General features: G+C 44.5%; 1 protein-coding gene across 1 annotated transcript; it reads right to left on the bottom strand.

Annotated features, from left to right (window-relative positions):
- Positions 1-2,486: 2,486 nt before the first annotated feature.
- LOC127927078 (zinc finger and SCAN domain-containing protein 31-like) lies at positions 2,487-8,361 on the bottom strand (the record flags this gene model as incomplete). Its single annotated transcript, XM_052512826.1, has 3 exons — positions 8,228-8,361; positions 7,806-8,041; positions 2,487-2,707 (listed from the first exon to the last, which is right to left on the bottom strand). Coding segments are annotated over exons 1-3 (591 nt in total), but the record flags the coding sequence as incomplete, so codon positions are not given.

The following is an 8,361-nucleotide window of genomic DNA, read 5'->3' as shown; positions in this document are numbered from 1 at the left end:
AACCCTAGAGATGTGTTATTGACTGTGACTATGGAACCCTAGAGATGTGTTATTGACTGTGACTATGGAACCCTAGAGATGTGTTATTGACTGTGACTATGGAACCCTAGAGATGTGTTATTGACTGTGACTATGGAACCCTAGAGATGTGTTATTGACTGTGACTATGGAACCCTAGAGATGTGTTATTGACTGTGACTATGGAACCCTAGAGATGTGTTATTGACTGTGACTATGGAACCCTAGAGATGTGGAACCCTAGAGATGTGTTATTGACTGTGACTATGGAACCCTAGAGATGTGTTATTGACTGTGACTATGGAACCCTAGAGATGTTATTGACTGTGACTATGGAACCCTAGAGATGTGTTATTGACTGTGACTATGGAACCCTAGAGATGTGTTATTGACTGTGACTATGGAACCCTAGAGATGTGTTATTGACTGTGACTATGGAACCCTACTATGAGATGTGTTATTGACTGTGACTATGGACCAGCATGGAATCCTAGATACAGTTGAGGTCGTAAGTTTTTCAACCACTCCACACATTTATTGTTAGTTAGAGGACATCTACTTTGTGCATGACACAAGTAATTTTTCCAACAATTGTTTACAGACAGATTATTTCACTTATAATTCACTGTATCACAATTCCAGTGGGTCAGAAGTTGACATCCACTAAAAGTTGACTTTGCCTTTAAACAGCTTGGAAAATTCCAGAAAATGATGTCATGGCTTTAGAAGCTTCTGATAGGCTAATTGACATCATTTTTGTGGATCTATTTCAAGGCCTACCTTCAAACTCAGTGCCTCTTTGCAGGTACAGGTACTCTTGAAGGTACCATGTTCTGTACAAACAACAGTACGCAAGTATAAACACCATGGGACCATGCAGCCGTCATACCGCTCAGGAAGGAGACGCGTTCTGTCTCCTAGAGATGAACGTACTATGGTGCGAAAAGTGCAAATCAATCCCAGAACAACAGCAAAGGACCTTGTGAAGATGCTGGAGGAAACAGGTACAAAAGTATCTATATCCACAGTAAAACTAGTTCTATATTGACATAACCTGAAAGGCAGCCCAGCAAGGAAGAAGCCACTGCTCCAAAACTGCCATAAAAAAGCCAGACTACGGTTTGCAACTGCACATGGGGACAAAGATCGTACTTTTTGGAGAAATGTCCTCTGGTCTGATGAAACAAAAATAGAACTGTTTGGCCATAATGACCATCATTATTTTTGGAGGAAAAAGGGGGAGGCTTGCAAGCCGAAGAACACCATCCCAACTGTGAAGCACGGGGGTGACAGCATCATGTTGTGTGGGTACTTTGCTGCAGGAGGGACTGTTGCACTTCACTAAATAAATGGCATCAGGAGGAAGGAAAATTATATGGATATATTGAAACAGCATCTCATGACATCAGTCAGGAAGTTAAAGCTTGGTTGCAAACGGGTCTTCCAAATGGACAATGGTCCCAAGCACACTTCCAAAGTTGTGGCAAAATTACTTAACTGGACAACAAAGTCAAGGTATTGGAGTGGCCATTACAAAGCCCTGACCTCAATCCTATAGAAAATGTGTGAGCAGAACTGAAAAAGCGTGTGTGAGCAAGGAGGCCTACAAACCACTGTCAGTTACACCAGCTCTGTCAGGAGGAATGGGACAAAATTCACCCAACTTATTGTGGGAAGCTTGTGGAAGGCTACCCAAAATGTTTGACCCAAGTTAAACAATTTAAGTGCAATGCTACCAAATACTAATTGAGTGTATGTAAACTTCTGACCCACTGGGAATGTGATGAAACAAATAAAAGCTGAAATAAATCATTCTCTCTACTATTATTCTGACATTTCACATTCTTAATATAAAGTGGTGATCCTAACTGACCTAAGACAGGGCATTTTACAAGGATTTAATGTCAGGAATTGTGAAAACTGAGTTTAAATATATTTGGCTAAGGTGTATGTTAGTAAGGTTTCATATCAACAATTATATTTATATTTTTGAGTAAGGTTTCATGTAAAAAAAAATATATATTTTATGTGAGTAAGGTTTCATAAAAACAATATGACTTCAAGTTGCATAAACAAAAACACAAATGATCAGTCAAAAACACAAGTCAGAACACAGCCTCTCTATTCTCTCATGTTTCAGGTCCTCTGACTGAGAAAATGTCTTTCCACATTGAGAACAGTGGAAAGGCTTTAACTTTCATGGTTTCAGGTGCTTAACAGGTTAAAACTCTTCCCACATTGGGAGCAGTGGTAAGACTTCTTTCCAGAGTGTATTCTGTTATGTATTTTCAGGCTCCCTAACTGGGTGAAACTCTTGCCACACTGAGAACATTGGTAAGGTTTTTCTCCTGTGTGTATTCTCTCATGCCTTTTCATGTTAACTAACAAGGTAAAACTCTTTCCACATTGGGAACATTGGTAAGGTTTTTCTCCTGTGTATTCTCTCATGCCTTTTCATGTTAACTAACACGGTAAAACTCTTTTCCACATTGGGAACATTGGTAAGGCTTTTCTCCCGTGTGTGTTCTCTCATGCTCTTTAAGCTTCCATAACTTCATAAAACTCTTTCCACAATGGGAACAGTGGTGTCGTCTTGCTGGTTTGGGAGTCTCTGGTTCTGGTTTCCCTGAAGGACTCTTCCCGCTATCGGAGAATCTCTTCCTACTGGAGTGAGAATCTGGTCTCTTTCCTGCCAAAGACATATTATTGTGTTAAACAAAGACCTGAATGAAACCTGAAACACGATACAACTTTATTTCTATTAGGGTTGCAAAACCCAGGTAGCTTTTCACAAAAATCCCAAGTTTTCCAGATATCCAGGTTGGAGGTAGAGGTCTTCACGGGTCCAAAAAGTTCCGAAAGGACCTGTTCTACCACCGGATCCAAAGTGACCTGGGGTTCGACCACCCGGATCCAAAGGGACCTGTGGTTCTACCACCCAGATCCTAAAGGGACCTGGGGTTCTACCACCCAGATCCTAAAGGGACCTGGGGTTCTACCACCCAGATCCTGAAGGGACCTGGGGTTCTACCACCCAGATCCTGAAGGGACCTGGGGTTCTACCACCCAGATCCTGGGGTTCTACCACCCGATCCGAAGGGACCTGGGTTCTACCTCCTGGGGACCTGGGGTTCTACCACCCGGGGATCCGAACGGGACCTGGAGTTCTACCACCCGGATCTACCACCGAACCTGGGACCTGGGGACCTGGGGTTCTACCACCCGGATCCTAAAGGGACCTGGGGTTCGGGGTTTCTACCACCCGGATCCGAAACCTGGGACCTCCGAGAGGGACCTGTTCTACCACCCGATCCGGATCCGAGCGGGACCTGGGGTTCTACCACCCGGGGATCCGAACCCGGGACCTGGAGTTCTACCACCCGGATCGAACTAACAAAAAGCAGCAGGAAAGTTGTATTTTTTTTTTAATTACTTTATTATCTGAAGCTGACAAAGTAGGAGAAGAGCGGGAGAGGGGCCGTACTATGAAAGCCCGGGTTACAGTAGACTAATAGCTACCATTACTAGGTTACTTATCAAATAATATTACGTAGTACGGACTAAAAACCCGGGAGAAACTAGATAAGCTACATAGCTAGGTTAAGCTAGGCCGGGAGTGCATGTATCCTTTTCCATTCAGACTAAGGTAGCAGTCTACCTGTTGGCTCTTGGTCTGAGACTATCCTTCTACTTGACCTTTATTCCGTCATTTTAATTCCATCTTCTATTGATTAGATATCTGGACACAGAGAGGATCTGTATCCTAGCGCTGCTTGATGACTTGTGGTTGGACAACAACAAGCTTCATGTGCAACGATCTGTACGGGCCCTTCTCTCTACTGCAGAAGTCACGTTCAGGTCTGTACGGGCCCTTCTCTCTCTACAGTCACGACTAAGAAGTCACCCCTACTGCAGAAGTACGTTCAGGTCTGTACGGGCCCTTCTCTCTCTAGGTTACTTCTCTCTCTACTGCAAATCACGTTCAGATGCAGAAGTCACGTCAGATCCTTCTCTCTCTCTACGCAGAAGTCACGTTCAGGTCTGTACGGGCCCTTCTCTCTCTACTGCTGTACTGGGGCCCTTCTCTCTCTACTGCAGAAGTCACGTTCAGGTCTGTTCAGAAGTCACGTTCAGGTACTGGGCCTTCTTCTCTCTACTGCAGAAGTCACGTTCAGGTCTGTACGGGCCCTTCTCTCTCTACTGCAGAAGTCACGTTCAGTCACGGGCCCTTCAGAAGTCACGCTGGTCTGTACGGGCCCTTCTCTCTCTACTGCAGAAGTCTGTACGGGCCCTTCTCACTGCAGAAGTCACGTTCAGGTCTGTACGGGCCCTTCTCTCTCTGCAGAAGTCACGTTCAGATCTGTACGGGCCCTTCTCTCTCTACTGCAGAAGTCACGTTCAGATCTGTACGGGCCTTCTCTCTACTGCAGAAGTCACGTTCAGGTCTGTACGGGCCTTCTCTCTCTACTGCAGAAGTCACGTTCAGGTCTGTACGGGCCCTTCTCTCTACTGCAGAAGTCACGTTCAGGTCTGTACGGGCCCTTCTCTCTCTACTGCAGAAGTCACGTTCAGATCTGTACGGGCCCTTCTCTCTCTACTGCAGAAGTCACGTTCAGATCTGTAATGGGGCCCTTCTCTCTCTACTGCAGAAGTCACGTTCAGGTCTGTATGGGCCCTTCTCTCTACTGCAGAAGTCACGTTCAGGTCTGTACGGGCCCTTCTCTCTCTACTGCAGAAGTCACGTTCAGGTCTGTACGGGCCCTTCTCTCTCTACTGCAGAAGTCACGTTCAGGTCTGTACGGGCCCTTCTCTCTCTACTGCAGAAGTCACGTTCAGGTCTGTACGGGCCCTTCTCTCTCTACTGCAGAAGTCACGTTCAGGTCTGTACGGGCCCTTCTCTCTCTACTGCAGAAGTCACGTTCAGGTCTGTACGGGCCCTTCTCTCTCTACTGCAGAAGTCACGTTCAGGTCTGTACGGGCCCTTCTCTCTCTACTGCAGAAGTCACGTTCAGGTCTGTACGGGCCTTCTCTCTCTACTGCAGAAGTCACGTTCCAGGTCTGTACGGGCCCTTCTCTCTCTACTGCAGAAGTCACGTTCAGGTCTGTACGGGCCCTTCTCTCTCTACTGCAGAAGTCACGTTCAGGTCTGTACGGGCCCTTCTCTCTCTACTGCAGAAGTCACGTTCATCTGTACGGGCCCTTCTCTCTCTACTGCAGAAGTCACGTTCAGGTCTGTACGGGCCCTTCTCTTCTCTCTACTGCAGAAGTCACGTCAGGTCTGTACGGGCCCTTCTCTCTCTACTGCAGAAGTCACGTTCAGGTCTGTACGGGCCCTTCTCTCTCTACTGCAGAAGTCACGTTCAGATCTGTATGGGCCCTTCTCTCTACTGCAGAAGTCACGTTCAGGTCTGTATGGGCCCTTCTCTCTCTACTGCAGAAGTCACGTTCAGATCTGTATGGGCCCTTCTCTTTCTACTGCAGAAGTCACGTTCAGATCTGTATGGGCCCTTCTCTCTCTACTGCAGAAGTCACGTTCAGATCTGTATGGGCCCTTCTCTCTACTGCAGAAGTCACGTTCAGATCTGTATGGGCCCTTCTCTCTACTGCAGAAGTCACGTTCAGATCTGTATGGGCCCTTCTCTTTCTACTGCAGAAGTCACGTTCAGATCTGTATGGGCCCCTTCTCTCTACTGCAGAAGTCACGTCAGATCTGTATGGGCCCTTCTCTTACTGCAGAAGTCACGTTCAGGTCTGTATGGGCCCTTCTCTCTCTACTGCAGAAGTCACGTTCGATCCAACCCAAAACATTATCTAGAATACCAGGTCACCGAGACCCGAATCATTTTAGATCCAACCCAAAACATTATCTAGAATACCAGGACACCCGAGACCCGAATCATTTTAGATCCAACACAAAACATTATCTACAATACCAGGATTGTGTATTCGGGAACAGTTGGAGCTGCAGAGACCTCTGATTCCGGGAATCTTTCAACTGGGTTTGCTTTCATGGATTGTCATGTTTACAGGCTGAGCAGAGCTCTATAATACTAGATAATGTCATGTTTATAGGCTGAGCAGAGCTCTATAATACTAGATAATGTCATGCTTATAGGCTGAGCAGAGCTCTATAATACTAGATAATGTCATGCTTATAGGCTGAGCAGAGCTCTATAATACTAGATAATGTCATGTTTATAGGCTGAGCAGAGCTCTATAATACTAGATAATGTCATGTTTATAGGCTGAGCAGAGCTCTATAATACTAGATAATGTCATGTTTATAGGCTGAGCAGAGCTCAATATTAACAGATATTGTCATGTTTATAGGCTGAGCAGAGCTCTATAATACTAGATAATGTCATGCTTATAGGCTGAGCTGGCTTTATGTTAATTAAATGGGGTTTATACACCCATGTTTATTGACAAGCCCTACTTAACCCCTACTGCTTTCACCTATACAATAGGTGGTCCTAGTAAATAATGAAAGTTACCAGCACAGCACACCCACTGACGATACATTAGAATTAACTTATTATCATTACCGAAATGAAGGTTCTCATGTGATGCGGTAAGTGTGTTTTAGTAAAGAGGCCCTCAGCTTCATCTGGAAGTAACTCTATGAGTGTTTACCACATCATTAAAGCCCATTCATACCTCCATGTTGGTAAGGTAATGGTTCTCTAAGTGTTTACCACATCACTAAAACCCATTCATGTCTCCATGTTGGTAAGGTAATGGTTCTCTAAGTGTTTACCACATCACTAAAGCCCATTCATGTCTCCATGTTGGTAAGGTAATGGTTCTCTAAGTGTTGACCACATCACTAAAGCCCATTCATACCTCCTCCATGTTGGTAAGGTAATGGTTCTCTAAGTAATGGGATTCTAAGTGTTGACCACATCACTAAAGCCCATTCATGTCTCCATGTTGGAAGGTAATGGTTCTCTAAGTGTTTACCACATCACTAAAGCCCATTCAAATGTTGGTAAGGTAATGGTTCTCTAAGTGTTTACCACATCACTAGAGCCCATTCACCTCCATGTTGGTAAGGTAATGGTTCTCTAAGTGTTTTACCACATCACTAAAGCCCAACATCTCCATGTTGGTAAGGTAATGGTTCTCTAAGTGTTGACCACATCACTAAAGCCCATTCATGTCTCCATGTTGGTATGGTAATGGTTCTCTAAGTGTTGACCACATCACTAAAGCCCATTCATGTCTCCATGTTGGTAAATGGTAATGGTCTCCATGTTGGTAGGTAATTCTCTAAGTGTTGACCACACCACTAAAACCCATTCTCCATGTTGGTAAGGTAATGGGTCTCTAAGTGTTGACCACATCACTGACCCATTCATGTCTCCCATGTTGGTAGCCTAAGTGTTGACATTCATACCTCCATGTTGATAAGGTAATGGGTCTCTTAAGTTTTCCCAATCTAATCTTTTGTAATTTCGGTAATGTCAAGGTCAAGTGTCGTAAAGGGGTGTTTGAGAATAAGATCCTCATTCTGAATGCATAAGTGAAAAATGTTAACAAACTTGTGCTCATCTCAGGGCTCCTTCACTAGATGATGCATCATGGGTGAATAAAACTGAATAAAAACAAATATTGGGAGTTTTTACAGCAACTTGAACAAGTGTTACGGTAATGAGAAATATGTCCACAATATGTCCACTTACACGTTTTTATACAAATATTAGTAACTTTTACATTTCAATACCTCATCTTCAAACAATCTTCAAGGACTGAAGAGTTTGTGCCCCCGTTTTTAAGACACTACTTACTGGTGTTACTCAGATCTCCCGTCTCCTCTTCCTCCTCTTTCAACGTGACAGTAATCTGCCCCTCCTCTTCTTCCTCTTTCAACGTGACAGTAATCTGCCCCTCCTCTTCTTCCTCTTTCAACGTGACAGTAATCTGCCCCTCCTCTTCTTCCTCTTTCAACGTGACAGTAATCTGCCCCTCCTCTTCTTCCTCTTTCAACGTGACAGTAATCTCCCCTTCCTCTTCTCCATCTTCACTAACAAAACATCCTCCTCCTCTTGTTTAACAGTAACATCCTCCTCCTCTTTCACTGAAAGCTTCTTCTTCTTTCACAGTAACAGCCTCCTCCTCTTTCACAGTAACAGTCTCCTCTTCTTTCACTGTAACTTCCTCCTCCTCTTTCACTCTGAAAGCTTCTTTCTCTTCTTTCACAGTAACAGACTCATCCTCTACTTCTTGTTTAACTGTAACAGACTCATCCTCTACTTCTTGTTTAACTGTGACAGACTCTTCTTCTTTCTCCGTCCAGCAGACCTCCTCTTCTTCAGCAGGAGTGGAGTAGCTAAGTGAACTCAT

This window comes from Oncorhynchus keta, unplaced genomic scaffold (assembly GCF_023373465.1).
Source record: "Oncorhynchus keta strain PuntledgeMale-10-30-2019 unplaced genomic scaffold, Oket_V2 Un_contig_932_pilon_pilon, whole genome shotgun sequence".
NCBI classification, from domain to species: Eukaryota; Metazoa; Chordata; class Actinopteri; order Salmoniformes; family Salmonidae; genus Oncorhynchus; species Oncorhynchus keta.
This window is presented reverse-complemented; position numbering and strand designations above follow the sequence as displayed.